This window comes from Thalassophryne amazonica, chromosome 15 (genome assembly GCF_902500255.1).
Source record: "Thalassophryne amazonica chromosome 15, fThaAma1.1, whole genome shotgun sequence".
Classification (NCBI taxonomy): domain Eukaryota; kingdom Metazoa; phylum Chordata; class Actinopteri; order Batrachoidiformes; family Batrachoididae; genus Thalassophryne; species Thalassophryne amazonica.
The window spans coordinates 39,880,117-39,905,243 of record NC_047117.1 but is presented as its reverse complement, the minus strand read 5'-3'; the positions used below and the strand labels follow the sequence as shown (position 1 = coordinate 39,905,243).

Sequence of the window (25,127 nt, the reverse complement as noted above, 5' to 3'; positions counted from 1 at the left end):
CCGAAGTCAGGGCACATCACTGGACTACACGTCACAATTTGGACTTTAGCAGCAGTGGAACACCAAAATGTAAGTCCCTTTTCTGTTGTTTATAAATTAATAAAATGTCAAATGACAAGGATCTACTTCAGCCGTTATATAAAACAAATGAATGTTTTACATTCTTTCAGTGGAACAAATATTTAATTCAGTGAAAGCTGGAACATACCATTCAACGAGGTGAAGCCGAGCAGGTTTTCCCACCAACAAAGAATGGAGAGGTCTGTAATTTTTTATCATAACTACACTTCAACTGTGAGAGACAGAATCCAGAAAATCACATTGTATGATTTTGAAATAATTAATTTGCATTTTATTGCATGAACTAAGTATTTGATTCCCTACCAACCAGCAAGAATTCTGGCTCTCACAGACCTGTTCATTTTTCTTTAAGAAGCCCTCCTATTCTGCACTCTTTACCTGTATTAACTGCACCTGTTTGAACTTGTTTCTGTATAAAAGACACCTGTCCACACACTCAATCAATCACACTCCAACCTATCCACCATAGCCAAGACCGAAGAGCTGTCTAAGGACATCAAGGACAAAACTGTAGACCTGCACAAGGCTGGGATGGGCTACAGGACAACAGGCAAGCAGCTTGGTGAGAAGACAACAACTGTTGGTGTAATTGTTAGAAAATGGAAGAAACACAAGATGACTGTCAATCTCCCTCGGTCTGGGGCTCCATGCAAGATCTCACTTCATGGGATAAGGATGATTCTGAGAAAGCTCAGAACTACACAGGAGGACCTGGTCAATGACCTGAAGGGAGCTGGGACCACAGTCACAAAGATTACATTAGTAACACATGATGCCATCATGGTTTAAAATCCTGCAGGAAGGCAAGGTCCTCCTACTCAAGCCAGCGCATGTCCAGGCCCGTTTGAAGTTTACCAGTGACCATCTGGATGATCCAGAGGAGGCATGGGAGAAGGTCATGTGGTCAGATGAGACCAAAATTGCTTTTTAGAATCAACTCCACTTGCCGTGTTTAGAGGATGAGAACAACCCCAAGAAAACCATCCCTCCCCTGAAGCACGGGGGTGGAAACATCATACTCTGGGGGTGCTCTTCTGCAAAAGAGACAGGATGACTGCACTGTATTGAAGGGACGATGGATGGGGTCATGTATTGCGAGATTTTGGCAAACAACCTCCTTCCCTCAGTAAGAGTATTGAAGATGGGTCATGGCTAGGTCTTCCTGCATGACAATGACCCCAAATACACAGCCAGGGCAACTAAGGAGGGGCTCCGTAACAAGCATTTCAAGGTCCTGGAGTGGCCTGGCCAGTCTCCAGACCTGAAATCAATACAAAATCTTTGGAGGGAGTTGAAACTCCAAACCTGAAAGATCCAGAGAAGATCTGTATGGAGGAGTGGACCAAAATCCCTGTTGCAATGTGTGAAAACCTGGTCAAGAACTACAGGAAACGTCTGACCTCTGTAATGGCAGACAAATGTTTCTGTACCAATTGTTAAGGTCTATTTTTCTAGGGGATCAAATACTTATTTCATGTAATAAAATGCAAATTAATTATTTAAAAATCATACAATGTGATTTTTTGGATTTTGTTTTAGATTCTGTCTCTCACAGTTGATGTGTACCTATCATAAAAAATACAGACCTCTCCATTCTTTGTAGGTACAACATCTCCTGTGCAGCCACAGTCTATTCAATTGTTCTACGGCAGTGTGTTAGGAGCAGAGCTCAACCACAATCTACTTTCAGACCAGCTCAGCCAAAGTCCACCTCAGCCAGTTTCCATCTCAGCAGCCCTGTTAATCCAAATTCTATGACCAGCTCTGCACAGCTTGTGTGTGAGAGCTCCATGCACAGTTGTAGCATAGCCTCATTTCATGTTTTTTTTTTTTTTTGACACTTCAGCACCGAAACCTCATGAGTCAGCTTTACACCATCTGCAGGCACAAGCTACTTACAAACTTTCAGGTACTTTTGGTTGGCATGTTGGGATTCTTACTAATGTGAAACCACAAATCTGTACAGTTAAATGAATGTGGAATGGCATGACCCTTGTTTTTATTTTGCACATTTATCTGATTTCAAGCAAAATTGTACTTGACACTGACAAAAATTATAAAAGAGTAAATGAGCTTTTCTTGTAAACAGAACTGCACTCATCAAAGATACTGTGCAGCACTGAAGTGGCAAAAAGGTCCAGTTATCCACACAGAACCAAATTATCTGCAAATATTTCAATTCATCTTGAATGATTTTCAACTGCTGTCCTGCCTTGAAATATGTAGAATTACTTAGGGTCCCTTCAGACAGTGCAAATTTGGTCGATTTGTGCATAAAGTGTGCATGAAGCAGGAATCGTCTGTAAAACGTGTAAAATCGCAGCTGCCTTGTACACCTGATGCTACAACTATTTGCGCACACCAGCGGCTGAAAGACAGAGTGTGTGCTGTGAGAGCCCATCATACCCTCTCGTGGCAGGTGTCGGCCAAATTACAGGTGACACGCACAAACATCTAACACCGCTCGCATGGCACTTAGAAAATGTGTGGCCATTCGTATTATTAACACAACAACAGTCAGCAGACAATCACTTTCATGCTGTCAGTGAAATTTGTCTAAGTGCCCCATGAGTGTGGCTTTGCAAACACACACTGACACGTTGGTCTGTGCGCTAAACTGACCAGAGGTGTGGCTGCCAACAGAAGCAGCTGTGGAGATCTGTCAATCTGGACATCCCAGCAGGACAACACGTACTGTGTTTGGACGGGCATGGACTAACAACTGCCCACTGTGACGTGCGTGTGTCTGCTTGCTGTACTTATATGGACATAAATAAAAATATATATCGTTGTGGCGACAGGCTGCAGTGAGCGAGCACACGCACGGCACAGACATTGACAGGCTTCTCCCAGGTTGAAATGGCCCATCAGATCAGAACTTGCAGCGGGTAATTTGACTGTCACACCACCCACGTGAGCTCTGTTCCACATAACGCGGTGTCTGTCCTGCGGTGCTGCGTCCACAAAACGTGTGTCAGGCAGAACACGCGTGTGCGGCCGGCTGGACACGCCGGACCAGTAGATGTGGACATGAGAAGAGCGAACTGCTTCATCATTCATGTAATTTCTTGACTGTACATCTGTGGCCATGGGTCTTCTACAGAGGAACAGACGGCTCATATTTGTATTGCCACTTGATAAGAAGAATTCAATATAATGCAATGTTTTTATATGGTGTGTCTTTTTTTTAAAATCCGTCCATGTCCTTCCTGATATGAGGCAGTTTCCCACAGCGACTGTAGCTAAGTGGTAAAGTTTCAATGTGTAACCAGATTGTGCAGCTGCTGTGAAAAGCTGCTCACGTGCGCAAAACCATTGCAGCATGTATTTTATAATTTTTTATTTACAACCCCAATTCCAATGAAGTTGGGACATTGTGTAAAATGTAAATAAAAACAGAATACAATGATTTGCAAATCCTCTTCAACCTATATTCAATCGAATGCACCACAAAGACAAGATACTTAATGTTCAAACTGATAAACTTTATTGTTTTTGTGCAAATATTTGCTCATTTTGAAATGGATGCCTGCAACACATTTCAAAAAAGCTGGGATAGTGGTATATTTTCCACTATCCAGAGGCATACATTTTAAACTTATGGTTCAAATTTTAACCAAACTTATTTTGGACAAGTTATTTAAATTAACGTCACTTCTGAAGTTTTATGAAGTGAAAATATCAGATATATGTTTTAATTTTAAAGTAATGCGTTAATTTTTAAGGTTTTAGTGTGGGCATGCTGTAATCTCAGTACGTTCATGACAGGAGAATACATTTGAGACACTCTGATCAGGACAACAGCATTAAACTCTAGTGCCTAAAACTCTTGTGAATATACGAGGTCTATTAGGTAATAAACCGACCCTTTTATTTATTTTTTTTAACTATATGGATTTGAATGACGTGCGATTACACCAATCATGCTTGAACCCTCGTGTGCATGCGTGAGTTTTTTCATGCATGTCGGTGACGTCATTTCCCTGTGGGCAGGCCTTGAGTGAGATGTGGTCCTGCCCTCTCGGCTGAATTCTCTTTTTTCACACGCTGCTCAAGACGGCGCGCGTTGCTTTATCAAAATTTTTTCTGGACCTGTGAGGAATATCCGAGTGGACACTATTCGAGAAATTAAGCTGGTTTTCGGTGAAAAGTTTAACGGCTGATGAGAGATTATGGGGTGTTTCTGTCGCTGTAAGGACTTCCCACAGAGTAGGACGTCGTGCAGCGCTTCCAGGCGCCGTCGTCGGCCTGTTTCGACCTGAAAACATCCTAATTTAAGGCTTAATTCATCCAGGACGTTGTGAGAATACAGAGAAGATTCAGAAGAGGCTGGCATGAGGACTTTATGCGGACAATCCACTGTTTAAGGACATTTTGTAATGAAAGACGTGCGCGCAAATTCGCCGAGTCATTTCCGTGACGACTCGGCGAATATGTGTGCGCCGCGACAGGAAAAACACCTCCGTGTTGAAAACCATTTGTAAAATTCAGGCGGCTTTTGATGGCTTTCAACAAGTGAGTAACTGAGAAATTGTTTAACAGCTTGGGCATGTTTCAACTTGCCCATTAAGGTTTCCAACGGAGGTGTTTTTCCTGTCGCGACCCCCCGCGGTCGGGTCCGGCCCGACATGCGACTCTGCCTGCACGTTCTTTCATTACAAAATGTCCGTTAACAATGGAATGTCCGAATAAACTCCTCATGCCGACTTCTTCTGAAAGTTTTCTGTTCTCTGACGACTTCCTGGGTCAACAGAGCCTGAAATGTGGAAGTTTTCAACTTGAAACGGCGAGACGCTGCCGCCTCGAAGCGCAGATCGCCGTCAGGGGCCGTGGGCCGTCCTTAAAGCGACACTACCAGACCAAAATCTCTCATCAGCCGTTAAAATTTTTACCGAAAACCAGCTGAATTTATCGAATGGTGTCCACGCAGTTGTGCCTTACATTTTTAAAACAATTTTGATCAAACAAAGCAGCAGTCTCTGAGCCATTCCTAAACAATGAAAAAACGACGAGAGGGTGGGCGACTCCTCAAGACTGCCCACAGGCGAATGACGTAACCGACAGGCGTGAAAAAACTCTTGCATGCCCACGAGGGTTCAAGCATGTCTGATGTAATCACACGTGATTCAAATCCATATTATTTTTGAAAAAAATAATAAGGTCGGATACTTTTCTAATAGACCTCTTATTCTCTGGGTTTATAGACGTTTTTGTGTTAGCTTTTATTAAATTCCACACATCTTAAACGTAGCAAGTAGCAACACAGATTATCTGGAATTTTGTTTTGGCAAGTTTTCAAGGTCTCTACTGCCATCTACTGGCCAATGGTGTTCATGGCAGTATTCAGACTGAAGCTGGGCAGACACTGTACCACAGAACCGCACGGTGTAAAAGTTCAGAGTGCACGATTTATGTTCTCACACACACAAATTATTTACACATTATTCACTTTGTGTGTTTTTAGGAATCCGCTAGCTTAGCGCAGCTACTAGCTCTTAGCTGATTTAGCATGGCGGCTTCTCCTGTCTCTCCTACACTTTTCTGCTCTGGGTGTGAAATGTTTAGTTATTCCTCGGCCTCCTTTAGCACTAATGGTACTTGTAATAAGTGTTGCTTATTCATAGCTTTGGAGGCCAGGCTGGGCGAATTGGAGACTCGGCTCCGCACCGTGGAAAATTCTACAGCTAGCCAGGTCCCTGTAGTCGGTGTGGACCAAGGTAGCTTAGCCACCGTTAGTTCCCTTCCAGCAGATCCCGAGCAGCTGGATGACTGTGAGGAAGAAGCGTAGTTCTAAACAGAAGCCCTGTGTACACCGCCAACCCGTTCACATTTCTAACCGTTTTTCCCCACTCGGCGACACACCCACCGAGGATCAAACTCTGGTTATTAGCGACTCTGTTTTGAGAAATGTGAAGTTAGCGACACCAGCAACCATAGTCAATTGTCTTCCAGGGGCCAGAGCAGGCGACATTGAAGGAAATTTGAAACTGCTGGTGTTGACTCATTTAGTTTAAATGAGTCAACACCCCCGAGTCACACTAACTGTCAGAATGCTCGTAGCACGGGCCGGGGCGGAGTATTAGCGGCAATCTTCCATTCCAGCTTATTAATTAATCAAAAACCCAGACAGAGCTTTAATTCATTTGAAAGCTTGACTCTTAGTCTTGTCCATCCAAATTGGAAGTCCCAAAAACCAGTTTTATTTGTTATTATCTATCGTCCACCTGGTCGTTACTGTGAGTTTCTCTGTGAATTTTCAGACCTTTTGTCTGACTTAGTGCTTAGCTCAGATAAGATAATTATAGTGGGCGATTTTAACATCCACACAGATGCTGAGAATGACAGCCTCAACACTGCATTTAATCTATTATTAGACTCTATTGGCTTTGCTCAAAAAGTAAATGAGTCCACCCACCACTTTAATCATATCTTAGATCTTGTTCTGACTTATGGTATGGAAATAGAAGACTTAACAGTATTCCCTGAAAACTCCCTTCTGTCTGATCATTTCTTAATAACATTTACATTTACTCTGATGGACTACCCAGCAGTGGGGAATAAGTTTCATTACACTAGAGGTCTTTCAGAAAGCGCTGTAACTAGGTTTAAGGATATGATTCCTTCTTTATGTTCTCTAATGCCATATACCAACACAGTGCAGAGTAGCTACCTAAACTCTGTAAGTGAGATAGAGTATCTCGTCAATAGTTTTACATCCTCATTGAAGACAACTTTGGATGCTGTAGCTCCTCTGAAAAAGAGAGCTTTAAATCAGAAGTGCCTGACTCCGTGGTATAACTCACAAACTCGTAGCTTAAAGCAGATAACCCGTAAGTTGGAGAGGAAATGGCGTCTCACTAATTTAGAAGATCTTCACTTAGCCTGGAAAAAGAGTCTGTTGCTGTATAAAAAAGCCCTCCGTAAAGCTAGGACATCTTTCTACTCATCACTAATTGAAGAAAATAAGAACAACCCCAGGTTTCTTTTCAGCACTGTAGCCAGGCTGACAAAGAGTCAGAGCTCTATTGAGCTGAGTATTCCATTAACTTTAACTAGTAATGACTTCATGACTTTCTTTGCTAACAAAATTTTAACTATTAGAGAAAAAATTACTCATAACCATCCCAAAGACGTATCGTTATCTTTGGCTGCTTTCAGTGATGCCGGTATTTGGTTAGACTCTTTCTCTCCGATTGTTCTGTCTGAGTTATTTTCATTAGTTACTTCATCCAAACCATCAACATGTTTATTAGACCCCATTCCTACCAGGCTGCTCAAGGAAGCCCTACCATTATTTAATGCTTCGATCTTAAATATGATCAATCTATCTTTGTTAGTTGGCTATGTACCACAGGCTTTTAAGGTGGCAGTAATTAAACCATTACTTAAAAAGCCATCACTTGACCCAGCTATCTTAGCTAATTATAGGCCAATCTTCAACCTTCCTTTTCTCTCAAAAATTCTTGAAAGGGTAGTTGTAAAACAGCTAACTGATCATCTGCAGAGGAATGGTCTATTTGAAGAGTTTCAGTCAGGTTTTAGAATTCATCATAGTACAGAAACAGCATTAGTGAAGGTTACAAATGATCTTCTTATGGCCTCGGACAGTGATACTGTTGACCATAAAATTTTATTACAGAGATTAGAGCATGCCATAGGTATTAAAGGCACTGCGCTGCGGTGGTTTGAATCATATTTGTCTAATAGATTACAATTTGTTCATGTAAATGGGGAATCTTCTTCACAGACTAAAGTTAATTATGGAGTTCCACAAGTTTCTGTGCTAGGACCAATTTTATTCACTTTATACATGCTTCCCTTAAGCAGTATTATTAGACGGTATTGCTTAAATTTTCATTGTTACGCAGATGATACCCAGCTTTATCTATCCATGAAGCCAGAGGACACACACCAATTAGCTAAACTGCAGGATTGTCTTACAGACATAAAGACATGGATGACCTCTAATTTCCTGCTTTTAAACTCAGATAAAACTGAAGTTATTGTACTTGGCCCCACAAATCTTAGAAACATGGTGTCTAACCAGATCCTTACTCTGGATGGCATTACCCTGACCTCTAGTAATACTGTGAGAAATCTTGGAGTCATTTTTGATCAGGATATGTCATTCAAAGTGCATATTAAACAAATATGTAGGACTGCTTTTTTGCATTTACGCAATATCTCTAAAATCAGAAAGGTCTTGTCTCAGAGTGATGCTGAAAAACTAATTCATGCATTTATTTCCTCTAGGCTGGACTATTGTAATTCATTATTATCAGGTTGTCCTAAAAGTTCCCTAAAAAGCCTTCAGTTAATTCAAAATGCTGCAGCTAGAGTACTGACGGGGACTAGAAGGAGAGAGCATATCTCACCCATATTGGCCTCTCTTCATTGGCTTCCTGTTAATTCTAGAATAGAATTTAAAATTCTTCTTCTTACTTATAAGGTTTTGAATAATCAGGTCCCATCTTATCTTAGGGACCTCGTAGTACCATATCACCCCAATAGAGTGCTTCGCTCTCAGACTGCAGGCTTACTTGTAGTTCCTAGGGTTTGTAAGAGTAGAATGGGAGGCAGAGCCTTCAGCTTTCAGGCTCCTCTCCTGTGGAACCAGCTCCCAATTCAGATCAGGGAGACAGACACCCTCTCTACTTTTAAGATTAGGCTTAAAACTTTCCTTTTTGCTAAAGCTTATAGTTAGGGCTGGATCAGGTGACCCTGAACCATCCCTTAGTTATGCTGCTATAGACGTAGACTGCTGGAGGGTTCCCATGATGCATTGTTTCTTTCTCTTTTTGCTCTGTATGCACCACTCTGCATTTAATCATTAGTGATCGATCTCTGCTCCCCTCCACAGCATGTCTTTTTCCTGGTTCTCTCCCTCAGCCCCAACCAGTCCCAGCAGAAGACTGCCCCTCCCTGAGCCTGGTTCTGCTGGAGGTTTCTTCCTGTTAAAAGGGAGTTTTTCCTTCCCACTGTAGCCAAGTGCTTGCTCACATGGGGTCGTTTTGACCGTTGGGATTTTACATAATTATTGTATGGCCTTGCCTTACAATATAAGGCGCTTTGGGGCAACTGTTTGTTGTGATTTGGCGGTATATAAAAAAAAAATTGATTGATTGATTGATTGATTGATTGTGTCCTGTACCAGTGAGGTGAGGGGCAGGCCAATTACCCCTCCATCTCGGGCCTCGGTTGGGCTACACAGTGCGCCAGTGCTGGACAGAGTGATAACGAGCGATATAGAGTCCAGCGCACAAAGCAGGTGCAATTGTGTGCTTAAGAGGAGGAGCCGCTCCAAAAATAGCCTCTCAGGTCCTGCGAAGGTGCCAGGTGCACGGATAATGGACTTTTTGCAGACTCGTAAGCACCACGCAAATGCCTCTATGCCGTCGCAGTAACTCGAACACAAACTGTGCCACGCTGTTGTTGCTAAATTTTGAACATCATGAAATTAGCGCCACGCTCAGAGAGGAGCCTCGTTAACTGAAGATAATGCCTCTAACAGCCACTCTGAGCCACTATAATGCCACGATAGCTCACGAAACAAAAAAAAACACGGAGCGTGGCTCCTTCTTCACTCCTTCTTCACTTGGTGGGACCGAGGCTTTAGGGTCAAACTGCTGGTGACTCTGGTACTGGCACATTCCGATCTAATGGCTGCATTCACATAAGAAAAGGTGGCCTAATGAGTTGTGAATTACCCCAGCGGTGCCATTTGGCACCCTCCGGTAGAAAAAGGAGTAGTGAGAAAAGGCTGGTAGTTCTAGTGTTAAGTATCTCTGGGTCTTGTTCACGAACGAGGGACGGATGGAGCGTGAGATCAACAGACGGATCAGTGCAGCGTCTGCAGTGATGCGGTCGCTGTATTGGACCGTCGTGGTGAAGAGAGAGCTGAGTAGGAGGGCAAAGCTCTCGATTTACCGATCGATCTACGTTCCGACCCTCACCTATGGTCACGAGATTTGGCTCATGACCGAAAGAACGAGATTGCGAGTACAAGCGGCCGAGATGAGGTTCCTCCGCAGGGTGGCTGGGCGCTCCCTTAGAGATAGGGTGAGGAGCTCGGTCACTCGGGAGGAGCTCGGAGTCGCGCCGCTGCTCCTGCACGTTGAAAGGAGCCAGCTGAGGTGGCTTGGGCATCTTTTCCGGATGCCCCCTGGACGCCTCGCTGAAGAGATGTTCCGGGCACGTCCCATTGGGAGGAGGCCCCGGAGAAGACCCAGGACATGCTGGAGGGACTACATCTCTCAGCTGGCTTGGGAACGCCTTGGGGTTCCCCCGGAGGAGCTGGGGGAGGTGTGTGTGGATCGGGAGGTCTGGGCTGCTTTGCTTGAGCTGCTGCCCCCGCGACCCGACTCCAGATAAAGCGGAAGAAAATTCATGGATGGATGGATAGTCCCCAGGCCTGGTGTTTAGATTTTTTTTTCCACTTTGTTATCGCTGCTGTGTCTAATCTCATCGCTGCCATATTCACAATTGATCTGTACTGTACTTATTTATTCATCTATATTTCTGTTTCCAACTCCTTCGTCTCCATCAATGAGTTGCAGTTTGATTGTGATGGTGATGGAAAGATCACCTCAGATGAACTGAAAGAAGGCATGAAGACACTCCTGGGGGAGAAACTGAAGAAAGGAGAACTGGAGGAGATCCTCAGTGACATTGACCTCAACAAAGATGGACACATAGACTTTGATGGTGAGTAATCCTGCAGTGCAATAGAGAAATAATTTCTATACATGAAAAATAACAAGAGATAGAAGAAAAATGTAATTTTTATGCCCAGTGTCTGTGTCCTCTAAATCCATATACCCCTGCAGTCATGTCAGCTTCTAAAAATAAGATGTGGTCAGACAGATTTTGCACCTTAGACCACCATTACACAGGAAAATAAACTGGGAAGAGAGAAGAAGCAGCTCTGATTGGTTGATCATCATCATCATGGAAATCACCATGTGCGATGATGCCTGTTGGATTAGTTAATACTGAGATTAACACATGACCATGAATAATGAACAGGAGTATTTATTACTGTTAAAACAGCAATGTGGAGACAATGTACACAGACACAGCAAAATTAATTTCGGTTTTGCATCCACTGTCAAAATAGGGCCCAAAGACACACGTATCTACATGTAGGGTACAAATAATTCACTCTAATGTCAACATGTTTATGAGCCATCGACATCACGTGAATGTTAAGTCATAGAAAAATGATGGTTTTCTTCCCTCACAAATTGATTACAGTTGTGAAGAACGTAGTATTGTACAGAACAGATACAAGCAATCAATAAGCAGGTAAGAAATAATTTACAGAAACATCACATCAGTAATACAAAGGGCCTAATTTACTTAGATCCCAGATAATGTGGGATAAACTGTGTGGACAAACCAACCATTTGCACGATTGGGTGAAAACAGTTTTGCAGTTGATTCGCAAAGAGTAAATACACAATTGATTGCGGGTGGTAGTGTAAAACAGACAGCAATATGTAAATGAGGATTTTGCACATTTTAATGGCTGTAAAAATGAAATTAATGCAGCCATTTGCAGGTGTGAACCTTGTGCTAACAACAGTACTGTTCACTCTCTGGCAAATTAAAAAAAAAAAAATTAATAGAAAACTATCTTTAGTTATTGTTCCATCCATGGTATTTAAGCAAACCGGTGAATGATGTGGTCTGCTGGTGAAACGCACACAGACAACTGTGCGCAGTTACAACGTACAGTAGTGTTCAGAATAATAGTAGTGCTATGTGATTAAAAAGATTAATCCAGGTTTTGAGTATATTTCTTATTGTTACATGGGAAACAAGGTACCAGTAGATTCAGTAGATTTGTTATGGATAAGACGCGGATTGAGGAGCGGTCCAGTATCTGACTGAACCCAGCATGAAATAATAAGAAGCAGTTCCAAAAAGAAAACACATTTATTTTTCACCCTTTGTGCTATAGATGAAATACTAAATAATTCAAGTTCTGGTGAGGTGAAAAGGCGGCGCGCTCTCTCAGCATCTCAACAGTTGGAGTCCGAACGTTCAGGACTCAGGAGTTCCACCAACACCCCCCCCAGGTGACTTTCCCAGACTGTACTCTGCGAAGGAGGAACAGAGATGAGATTATTCAACACTTATTACTACGAAATATTGTTTAGAGGCAAACTTATCAGCTACACGTTTAGGTCTGGTTTCAAACTTAGTTCAAAGAGGCTGCTGCTCACAGCTAGTGGGGGATCATTAATCTGCACGCCACTGCCGTGAGGAGCACACCAAACAATTTCCACCAATAATTACTTATAGCTGCGTATAAACGCCAATTTACATTCATGGATAAACTTTTCAGAATATTCACCTCTGTCGTGTGCTGACAACGTTTGCCTCTCACCCTCGTCCTCCTTCACAGGCGCGATGTCAGACTCTGAAACGGCCCTCAGCGTCCCCACACAGTCGTCACAAGGTCGTATTCTCCGGCAGTCTTATCCAACTCACTGCTGGTTTAAATGTAGTACTCCATCACTACATTAGTACCAGCTGGAAGTCCTCAGATCTGCACGTGAACATCACAGGTGTCGTGGATTGTCCTGATAGAGAGCCGCACGAGAATGCAACAGGTGCAGCCAATCATCGTAACAGAGGAGAGAGACTCTTCTGCAGCACATTTTCCTCAGAGAACAGCCCCAAATCACTTGGGAAGGAAAATAAACACAAAACAACCCAACCTTGTCCAGCCAAACCGCCCCCCCCCAACACACAACAAGATTCTCACAAATCCAACAAGACCAAGCATTCATGATATGTACACTCTTAAAGTTGACCTGCATTGAAATAAATGTGGTCAGATTTCAGAAAGAAATAGCTGATATGTATTTATAAGACCCTTGTGAATGCAGTAAAGTAAATCTGTAAGCCCAAATTTGTAATTCAAATGCAATGCAATGCAAGTGCAATGCATGCTGGGATATGGTCTTGTCCATGATGTCTCGGCAGCGTCCATGATGAGAGGGACAATTTGCGGAGGGCTAAATGTTAGCTGTAAATTTGTAATTTTCAAATTAAGATTTCTCCACTGAATGACAGATCTGGGCTTGCAGATTTACTTTACTACATTCAGAAGGATCTTATGTGTAAATATATAATTTTTTGGTCCAAAGATCTGACTGCATTTATTTCAATGCAGGTCTACTTTAAGGCTATGAAATTGGGCTATTAGTAAAAAAAAAAAGTAGAAAAGGGGGTGTTCACGATAATAGTAGCATCTGCTGTTGACGCTACAAACTCAAAACTATTATGTTCAAACTGGTTTTTTAGCAATCCTGTGAATCACTAAACTAGTATTTAATTGTATAACCACAGTTTTTCATGATTTCTTCACATCTGCGAGGCATTAATATTGTTGGTTTTGAACCAAGATTTTGCTCGTTTACTAGTGTGCTTGGGGTCATTGTCTTGTTGAAACACCCATTTCAAGGGCATGTCCTCTTCAGCATAAGGCAACATGACCTCTTCAAGTATTTTAACATATCCAAACTGATCCATGATACCTGGTATGCGATATATAGGCCCAACACCATAGTGTTGTATAGCTGGGGGTGCCTGGCTGCCTTTTGTTTCTGTCTTCTGTTCTGTCTTTTGTTTTTCCTTCCAGGTGGCACGTGTTTAGGACTGAGTGGCTGTGTGGCTGAGTTATCAGGACCTCACCCTGATCACCTGAGGCTGATCATGTGCAGCTCGTCAGGACTCACAGCTGTGGTGCATCTCTATGGATTGGGGCATGGTGACATTTAAGGCTGGAGTACACAGTGTGTATTTGCCAGAGACTCGACCTTGTGACCAGACGGGTGAGATCGTCGTCTTGAGAGCCATCTCATCATCATGGATGCAGAGACCGTCCAGGTTTGATGCCATGGTCTGTGAAAGAGGAGGGGGTGAGGTCTCACGCTCGTCAGCACACTTCCTGAGGTACGTTAGGTTTTGTGACTAACATTAGTGCAGTCAGTAAATGTGGTGTCCCTCACACCGTATTATATTGAGCTGTTATGTTAGTCATTTATTCAGCTTCCACTGCAGTGAAGAATGTGAACTGGGTGTTCCATGCCTGCAGGGTGGGAAGCTGATTAGTGATTAAGCCAGGAAGTGTTTGCTGTTTATGTACACCTTTGAGTGGTCTCTCTGTGTGTGGAGTGTGGACTCACATGATGGTTTCTTCTTTCACAGACTCGGTTTGTCGCGGCCACCTGGGGGGTGTCGGCGGGGTCCTTGGGTCCGAACTGTTTCTGGCTCCGGACCGTTAGTGCTGCTGGGAGCACACCGGCATTCCACCACGCCAGACCGCGCACTTATTTGTTTGTATCTTGCACGTCACTGTTATGTCATTCAATTTTGTTATCCTTTGTACCGTGCTCTGCTTATTTCATACTGGGTCCTTCAAACGCTGGTCGGTTCTCCGTCCTGCGTCCGACACATAACAGTAGTCTCTGGCCATACATCACGGACCCAGTGGTAGCAGAGACGGTACCGCGCCGGTAAGGCGGCAGCAGACGTTCAGAAGTTATCCGGATCAGTTGCGGGTGCTCTCCGCCCGGATGGTGCGTGTCTGAGAACCCATTACTGAATACTGATTTGAGCTCTCTTGCAGCCGTGTTCCTGTGTTGTGCCTTATCCATGGGTTGTGGTGGAGTGTGACTGGCGACAGCTTCGCGTCGCACTCCGACCGGATAAGAGGTAAAATGGGAGCTGCATGAGTGGGTCTGTAATGGGTGAACGCGCACGGCGGAGCTCTTAGCGTAGCTACTAGCTCTTAGCCGATTTAGCATGGCGGCTTCTCCTGTCTCTCCCGCACTTTTCTGCTCTGGGTGTGAAATGTTTAGTTATTCCTCGGCCTCCTTTAGCAGTAATGGTACTTGTAATAAGTGTAGCTTATTCGTAGCTTTGGAGGCCAGGCTGGGCGAATTGGAGACTCGGCTCCGCACCGTGGAAAATTCAGCTAGCCAGGCCCCTGTAGTCGGTGTGGACCAAGGTAGCTTAGCCGCCGTTAGTTACCCCCTGGCAGATCCCGAGCAGCCGGGAAAGCAGGCCGACTGGGTGACTGTGAGGAGGAAGCGTAGTTCTAAACAGAAGCCCCGTGTACACCGCCAACCCGTTCACATTTCTAACCATTTTTCCCCACTCGGCGACACATCCGCCGAGGATCAAACTCTGGTTATTGGCGACTCTGTTTTGAGAAATGTGAAGTTAGCGACACCAGCAACCATAGTCAATTGTCTTCCGGGGGCCAGAGCAGGCGACATTGAAGGAAATTTGAAACTGCTGGCTAAGGCTAAGCGTAAATTTGGTAAGATTGTAATTCACGTCGGCAGTAATGACACCCGGTTACGCCAATCGGAGGTCACTAAAATTAACATTAAATCGGTGTGTAACTTTGCAAAAACAATGTCGGACTCTGTAGTTTTCTCTGGGCCCCTCCCCAATCAGACCGGGAGTGACATGTTTAGCCGCATGTTCTCCTTGAATTGCTGGCTGTCTGAGTGGTGTCCAAAAAATGAGGTGGGCTTCATAGATAATTGGCAAAGCTTCTGGGGAAAACCTGGTCTTGTTAGGAGAGACGGCATCCATCCCACTTTGGATGGAGCAGTTCTCATTTCTAGAAATCTGGCCAATTTTCTTAAATCCTCCAAACCGTGACTATCCAGGGTTGGGACCAGGAAGCAGAGTTGTAGTCTTACACACCTCTCTGCAGCTTCTCTCCCCCTACCATCCCCTCATTACCCCATCCCCGTAGAGACGGTGCCTGCTCCCAGACTACCAATAACCAGCAAAAATCTATTTAAGCATAAAAATTCAAAAAGAAAAAATAATATAGCACCTTCAACTGCACCACAGACTAAAACAGTTAAATGTGGTCTATTAAACATTAGGTCTCTCTCTTCTGAGTCCCTGTTGGTAAATGATATAATAATTGATCAACATATTGATTTATTCTGCCTTACAGAAACCTGGTTACAGCAAGATGAATATGTTAGTTTAAATGAGTCAACACCCCCAAGTCACACTAACTGTCAGAATGCTAGTAGCACGGGCCGGGGCGGAGGATTAGCAGCAATCTTCCATTCCAGCTTATTAATTAATCAAAAACCCAGACAGAGCTTTAATTCATTTGAAAGCTTGACTCTTAGTCTTGTCCATCCAAATTGGAAGTCCCAAAAACCAGTTTTATTTGTTATTATCTATCGTCCACCTGGTCGTTACTGTGAGTTTCTTTGTGAATTTTCAGACCTTTTGTCTGACTTAGTGCTTAGCTCAGATAAGATAATTATAGTGGGCGATTTTAACATCCACACAGATGCTGAGAATGACAGCCTCAACACTGCATTTAATCTATTATTAGACTCTATTGGCTTTGCTCAAAAAGTAAATGAGTCCACCCACCACTTTAATCATATCTTAGATCTTGTTCTGACTTATGGTATGGAAATAGAAGACTTAACAGTATTCCCTGAAAACTCCCTGCTGTCTGATCATTTCTTAATAACATTTACATTTACTCTGATGGACTACCCAGCAGTGGGGAATAAGTTTCATTACACTAGAAGTCTTTCAGAAGCGCTGTAACTAGGTTTAAGGATATGATTCCTTCTTTATGTTCTCTAATGCCATATACCATCACAGTGCAGAGTAGCTACCTAAACTCTGTAAGTGAGATAGAGTATCTCGTCAATAGTTTTACATCCTCATTGAAGACAACTTTGGATGCTGTAGCTCCTTTGAAAAAGAGAGCTTTAAATCAGAAGTGCCTGACTCCGTGGTATAACTCACAAACTCGTAGCTTAAAGCAGATAACCCGTAAGTTGGAGAGGAAATGGCATCTCACTAATTTAGAAGATCTTCACTTAGCCTGGAAAAAGAGTCTGTTGCTCTATAAAAAAGCCCTCCGTAAAGCTAGGACATCTTTCTACTCATCACTAATTGAAGAAAATAAGAACAACCCCAGGTTTCTTTTCAGCACTGTAGCCAGGCTGACAAAGAGTCAGAGCTCTATTGAGCTGAGTATTCCATTAACTTTAACTAGTAATGACTTCATGACTTTCTTTGCTAACAAAATTTTAACTATTAGAGAAAAAATTACTCATAACCATCCCAAAGACGTATCGTTATCTTTGGCTGCTTTCAGTGATGCCGGTATTTGGTTAGACTCTTTCTCTCCGATTGTTCTGTCTGAGTTATTTTCATTAGTTACTTCATCCAAACCATCAACATGTTTATTAGACCCCATTCCTACCAGGCTGCTCAAGGAAGCCCTACCATTATTTAATGCTTCGATCTTAAATATGATCAATCTATCTTTGTTAGTTGGCTATGTACCACAGGCTTTTAAGGTGGCAGTAATTAAACCATTACTTAAAAAGCTATCACTGGACCCAGCTATCTTAGCTAATTATAGGCCAATCTCCAACCTTCCTTTTCTCTCAAAAATTCTTGAAAGGGTAGTTGTAAAACAGCTAACTGATCATCTGCAGAGGAATGGTCTATTTGAAGAGTTTCAGTCAGGTTTTAGAATTCATCATAGTACAGAAACAGCATTAGTGAAGGTTACAAATGATCTTCTTATGGCCTCGGACAGTGGACTCATCTCTGTGCTTGTTCTGTTAGACCTCAGTGCTGCTTTTGATACTGTTGACCATAAAATTTTATTACAGAGATTAGAGCATGCCATAGGTATTAAAGGCACTGTGCTGCGGTGGTTTGAATCATATTTGTCTAATAGATTACAATTTGTTCATGTAAATGGGGAATCGTCTTCACAGACTAGGGTTAATTATGGAGTTCCACAAGGTTCTGTGCTAGGACCAATTTTATTCACTTTATACATGCTTCCCTTAGGTAGTATTATTAGACGGTATTGCTTAAATTTTCATTGTTACGCAGATGATACCCAGCTTTATCTATCCATGAAGCCAGAGGACACACACCAATTAGCTAAACTGCAGGATTGTCTTACAGACATAAAGACATGGATGACCTCTAATTTTCTGCTTTTAAACTCAGATAAAACTGAAGTTATTGTACTTGGCCCCACAAATCTTAGAAACATGGTGTCTAACCAGATCCTTACTCTGGATGGCATTGCCCTGGCCTCTAGTAATACTGTGAGAAATCTTGGAGTCATTTTTGATCAGGATATGTCATTCAAAGCGCATATTAAACAAATATGTAGGACTGCTTTTTTGCATTTACGCAATATCTCTAAAATCAGAAAGGTCTTGTCTCAGAGTGATGCTGAAAAACTAATTCATGCATTTATTTCCTCTAGGCTGGACTATTGTAATTCATTATTATCAGGTTGTCCTAAAGTTCCCTAAAAAGCCTTCAGTTAATTCAAAATGCTGCAGCTAGAGTACTGACGGGGACTAGAAGGAGAGAGCATATCTCACCCATATTGGCCTCTCTTCATTGGCTTCCTGTTAATTCTAGAATAGAATTTAAAATTCTTATTCTTACTTATAAGGTTTTGAATAATCAGGTCCCATCTTATCTTAGGGACCTCGTAGTACCATATCACCCCAATAGAGCGCTTCGCTCTCAGACTGCAGGCTTACTTGTAGTTCCTAGGGTTTGTAAGAGTAGAATGGGAGGCAGAGCCTTCAGCTTTCAGGCTCCTCTCCTGTGGAACCAGCTCCCAATTCAGATCAGGGAGACAGACACCCTCTCTACTTTTAAGATTAGGCTTAAAACTTTCCTTTTTGCTAAAGCTTATAGTTAGGGCTGGATCGGGTGAACCTGAACCATCCCTTAGTTATGCTGCTATAGACATAGACTGCTGGGGGGTTCCCATGATGCACTGTTTCTTTCTCTTTTTGCTCTGTATGCACCACTCTGCATTTAATCATTAGTGATCGATCTCTGCTCCCCTCCACAGCATGTCTTTTTCCTGGTTCTCTCCCTCCCTCAGCCCCAACCAGTCCCAGCAGAAGACTGCCCCTCCCTGAGCCTGGTTCTGCTGAAGGTTTCTTCCTGTTAAAAGGGAGTTTTTCCTTCCCACTGTAGCCAAGTGCTTGCTCACAGGGGGTCGTTTTGACCGTTGGGGTTTTACATAATTATTGTATGGCCTTGCCTTACAATATAAAGCGCCTTGGGGCAACTGTTTGTTGTGATTTGGCGCTATATAAAAAAATTGATTGATTGATTGATTGTTTCTCTTTTTTGTTTTATGACTAATCAGACTTTGAACATAGTTGGACAAAGGCTGACCGCACAGGTTCAAGAACTCCTGGCCACACCTGTGCAAATTGACTGACAGAAACAAGGGCAAAGATGCAGTCAGAGGAGAAGACGTCAACCGTTCTGTCAGATGAAGATTCTGTTGGAAGATTAATGCAGATACGGTTTCCAGCCATGGTCCCTGGAGGGGGGTGTTTCTCCTGGGCCAGGTTTGTGTGGTCGCCGGGAGGCTTCCCGTGAGGGTGGGGTGCTGTTGTATGGCTGGGGGTGCCTGGCTGCCTTTTGTTTCTGTCTTCTGTTCTGTCTTTTGTTTTTCCTTCCAGGTGGCACGCGTTTAGGACTGAGTGGCTGTGTGGCTGAGTTATCAGGACCTCACCCTGATCACCTGAGGCTGATCATGTGCAGCTCGTCAGGACTCACAGCTGTGGTGCATCTCTATGGATTGGGGCATGGTGGCATTTAAGTCTGGAGTACACAGTGTGTATTTGCCAGAGACTCGACCTTGTGACCAGACGGGTGAGATCGTCGTCTTGAGAGCCATCTCATCATCAGTGGATGCAGAGACCGTCCAGGTTTGATGCCATGGTCTGTGAAAGAGGAGGTGGTGAGGTCTCCCGCTCGTCAGCACACTTCCTGAGGTACGTTAGGTTTTGTGACTAACATTAATACAGTCAGTAAATGTGGTGTCCCTCACACCGTATTATATTGAGCTGTTATGTTAGTCGTTTATTCAGCTTCCACTGCAGTGAAGAATGTGAACTGGGTGTTCCATGCCTGCAGGGTGGGAACCTGATTAGTGATTAAGCCAAGTGTTTGCTGTTTATGTACACCTTTGAGTGGTCTCTCTGTGTGTGGAGTGTGGACTCACATGATGGTTTCTTCTTTCACAGACTCGGTTTGTCGCGGCCACCTGAGGGGTGTCGGCGGGGTCCTTGGGTCCGAACTGTTTCTGGCTCCGGACCGTTAGTGCTGCTGGGAGCACACCGGCATTCCACCATGCCAGACCGCGCACTTATTTGTTTGTATCTTGCACATCACTGTTATGTCATTAAAGTTTGTTATCCTTTGTACCGTGCTCTGCTTATTTCATACTGGGTCCTTCAAACGCTGGTCGGTTCTCCGTCCTGCGTCCGACACATATCACATAGTAGGAGAAACATGCCCATATCATGATGCTTGCACCACCATGCTTCACTGTCTTCACTGTGAACTGTGGCTTGAATTCAGAGTTTGGGGGTCGTCTCACAAACTGTCTGTGGCCCTTGGACCCAAAAAGAACAATTTTACTCTCATCAGTCCACAAAATATTCCTCCATTTCTCTTTAGGCCAGTTGATGTGTTCTTTGGCAAATTGTAGCCTCTTCTGCACGTCTTTTATTTAACAGAGGGACTTTGTGGGGGATTCTTGCAAATAAATTAGCTTCACACAGGTGTCTTCTAACTGTCACAGCACTTGCAGGTAACTCCAGACTGTCTTTGATCATCCTGGAGCTGATCAGTGGGTGAGCCTTTGCCATTCTGGTTATTCTTCTATCCATTTTGATGGTTGATTTCTGTTTTCTTCCACGCGTCTCTGGTTTTTTGTCCATTTTAAAGCATTGGAGATCATTGTAGATGAACAGCCTATAATATTTTGCACCTGCGTATAAGTTTTCCCCTCTCCAATCAACTTTTTAATCAAACTATGCTGTTCTTCTGAACAATGTCTTGAACGTCCCATTTACCTCAGGCTTTCAAAGAGAAAAGCATGTTCAACAGGTGCTGGCTTCATCCTTAAATAGGGGACACCTGATTCACACCTGTTTGTTCCACAAAATTGACAAACTCATTGACTGAATGCCACACTACTATTATTGTGAACACCCGCTTTTCTACTTTCTTTTTTTTTTTTTTACTAATAGCCCAATTTCAAGGCCTTAAGAGTGTGCATATCATGAATGCTTGGTCTTGTTGGATTTGTGAGACTCTACTGAATCTACTGGTACCTTGTTTCCCATGTAACAATAAGAAATATACTCAAAACCTGGATTAATATTTTTAGTCAAATAGCACTGCTATTATTCTGAACACTACTGTATGTTCTGCTGGATGAACGCAGCATAATTATTCACCAGTCTGCTTAAATAGCATGGATGGAACAAGAACTAAATGTTTGAAAGAGCAGACTGTTTGTTGTAATAGCTTGCACATGAGTGTGTTCACACACTGTGCGTTCTGTGAGCACAGCTGTGATGTCTCACAGACTCCAATATGTGTGTTGTCTGTGTGTGGTCCACCTGTTACACATGGAGACATTTATTCTTACAGAACCAAGCACAAAGTAAACCATTAACTCTTTAAATGTGCCTGACTTTGGAAAAAATTTTTTTAAAATTCTGTGTATGAGGAGGCGATGCCTCCATGCTGCTGGAACAGCAGTCTGTTAAGTGCAATAAATGAAAATTAATGTTTCAAACATGTTAAATACAGATATCAGCCCCGCTAAATTACCTTTTGATCTTCATAAGTCATACTGCATGTGTATATCTCAACTGTTTGCATGTTTCCTTCCAGAATTTTGTACACTTAGGTGAACAAACTCCAAATTGCATATTTATAGAGGCATGTGTGCTAAATGGGCAATATGCACTATTTTGCACATTTAAAAGATGCAATCCTCAGTGGCCCCTTGTGAGATAGTGGCAGCCTGTCCAAGGTGCACCCTGCCTCTCGTCCAGCTCCCTCGTGAACCTTAACTGGAATAAGAGGGTACAGAAAATGAATGAAGGAATGAAGGAAAGATGGATTGAATCCGCAGTGGCACTATTACTGAATCAGCATGAAAGGTTTTTGTACATGGTTTAACTTGTGCAAGCCTTTAGTATGTCAGGCCCATAATGTTACATCATAATCCAGTTCACAAAAGAACAAAGACAACAGGTCAGTCCTCTCCTAATGTGCAAAAACAGGTGGAATAACCAAGGAAGCATTTGGCCAAAGGTGTCTAAAGTCTCTGTGAGTGTTCAGAAGACACAGCTTTCCTGAACACAAAATTCACCTCCAGTCATTAGTCAAACCCCTCAAGTTTGCACATACCACCACTGTCACCGGGCTCATTTCTGCAGGGGATGACTCTATTTACAGACTGGAGATCAACATTTTGGTGTCCTGGTACAGCCAAAACAACGTTGAGCTTCAAGGTGCAAAGGTGTACATGGTTGCAGGTTCTAGAAGGAACCCGGTCCTATCCATGTATCTGTTACATCTCCGTTACTTCCTCTATGAGCACCGTCTTCACCCAAGATCTGAAGAGGGTCCTGAACATCAGTTCCCTTCTCAAGAAGAAGAAGATGCAACAGATGAAGTGCTTCTTCTGCCAGAAGAATTACAACCACCCATGGTCAGTGATGGAGCACTTGTACTCCACAGCCAGTGAGTCCATCCTCACATCCCCCATCACCACCTGGTACGGTGGTACCACTGTAAAGAATAGGGCACTCTGAAAAATGAACTGCTGAAAATGTAACAATTTGCATAGATTTTTTTTTAAGTAATTTAATCTTAACTAGAGAAGTCTTGTGGCATTAATTCAGTTGAAATAACTTTAAAAAATCTATGCAAATTGTTACATTTGAATGAGAAATAATACAGTGTTACTAGGTTAATAAGAAATTATATTCACTGTTCTGTTGATTTGCATTTACAATCAGAAGAAAGTAAATCTCTCTGCAGCGGAAAATGGAAATTAGGATTAATTAGATGGATTAGCAAACCTGCCTCAAACTCTCACCAACTAATTTTCACTATCAAAAGCTGTTCTGACTGGCAAGGAGCTCCATGTTAATGAATGCAGTGAGGTAGTGACAGTGAGTCAAGAAGCGATTAATACATGCAATCCTTCATTCCATCTGGCAGCATGCTGTCACAGAGTGTTAGGATTGACCTTTATGGAAAAAGCAGTGCTCTATAAACCAGCTCAGTATCTGCAGTAGACATCAATGTTATCTTAAAAATTACAGTCACTCGTTTTTGCTTTACTACTGGGTCACTACTGGGTTCCATTATCTTGATGATTACAGAAACCTGGACCTATGTATTGTGCTTAGGTGGCAGCATAGTTGCATTGCCTCTGTGCTGAATTTTTTGTTTTGAAGCATCATTAGTTCTTGATGTTGGATCTGTTGTTGTTTCCCTTTACAGAATTTATGATGATGCTTTCTGCTAGATGATGGAAGACTGAATGGAAGACGGAATTCAGTTACCAGTTACCTTCTCTACGCTACTAAAGCATATTAATCTGCACATATTGACTGTCACCAATCAAATATGTTCATTATTTTATGTTTTTGTGTTCTACATCTGTTAGGCTTCATGTTTTTCATTGGCTGATCATCTGGCTGATGCAAGTGCAGGTCAATGATGAAACATGTCTGCATAGACATTAGTGCTACACTATCCCCCCCTTGTGGCTCAAAAACAAAGCACATGTTTACACCTAACTTGCATCTCGCAGAATTTAAGTTCCAGCTCAGCTGAAGCAGGAGGTTTTCACCACAACCCAGTTGTGATGTGAAGCTTCTAACATGCAGCTCTCGAGTCAGACTGTGAAGGGTCTTTGTCCATCGAGGTAAAACAGTCAACAATGACACTTCAGTTGAAAAATCATGTGCATTTGATATTGCAAAATAACTTAAAAATAAAAATAAAAATGTTCTCAAAATAAGCCCATTTTACAAATGATTTACATGCAAGAACCACAACATGCACCCCCCCCCCCCCCCCCAAAAAAAGGAACTGTTGACCTGAAAAATACAATTCACAATTCAAGTCACAACAAAGTTGAAGTCAAGTCTACAGATACGAGCAGTGCTGGCTCTAAGGAAGAAACATTTTACTGGGTTAGTAAATGAACGTGTACTGATATTTCAATAATTGTGTGTAATTTGTGTAATTATGATTTGCTTTAATACTGCCAGACTTTTTTTTGTTTTTTAGCATTTCTTACTAACATTTACAATGTAGAATTTGTAGAATTTTTAAAGTCATAAACAAGCAGTGAATGGCCACAAAACCTAGAATTTGGAAATGCAAGATTCTAGCAAACAAGCTTCTGTAATGTCAACCACACCCTGAGAGAGACAGAGACAGAAGGAAGAAGTGTCTTTCCACAGGACTATGTGGCCCTAGTGTTTTAAGAACAACACTGTTTGACTGGGGAAATGTTCTCTCACTGACAAGGACAACTCTGTCTAAATAATCATCATTTCAGCTTCCACAAACCATCATTTTGCTCATCATGAGGACTGATGCAACAAAAGGCCAAATTTATAAACACTTTATGTTCACCTGAGCTCCACAAATTTTGGTTTTCCTTTCTTCCAAAATCCTCAAAATACCTCTCTCATTGCAACATGAGGACATTCCTGTGAGGACAGATCATGAGGATAGCTCCTATCATTTATTCATTTTTTATACCTGCTTACCCCAATCGGGGGTGTCTAATCAATCAATCAATCAATCAACTTTTTTCTTATATAGCGCCAAATCACAACAAACAGTGCCCCAAGGCGCTCCACATTGTAAGGCAAGGCCATACAATAATTATGAAAACCCCAACGGTCAAAACGACCCCCTATGAGCAAGCACTTGGCCACAGTGGGAAGGAAAAACTCCCTTTTAACAGGAAGAAACCTCCAGCAGAACCAGGCTCAGGGAGGGGCAGTCTTCTGCTGAGACTGGTTGGGGCTGAGGGAAAGAACCAGGAAAAAGACATGCCGAGAAGGGGGGCAGAGATCGATCACTAATGATTAAATGCAGAGTGATGCATAAGAGCAAAAAGAGAAAGA

General features: G+C 42.7%; 1 protein-coding gene across 1 annotated transcript in view; it reads left to right on the top strand.

Moving 5' to 3' along the window:
* The window catches only part of cabp4 (calcium binding protein 4), a 61,362-nt gene extending 37,470 nt beyond the window's left edge, over positions 1–23,892 (top strand). The window contains exons 7-8 of the mRNA XM_034189143.1: positions 10,638–10,785; positions 23,482–23,892. Coding sequence (XP_034045034.1) covers positions 10,638–10,785; positions 23,482–23,510 — 177 coding nt within the window. The 3' untranslated portion in view covers positions 23,511–23,892. The remainder of the gene's footprint in view (positions 1–10,637; positions 10,786–23,481) is intronic.
* Positions 23,893–25,127: the final 1,235 nt, after the last annotated feature.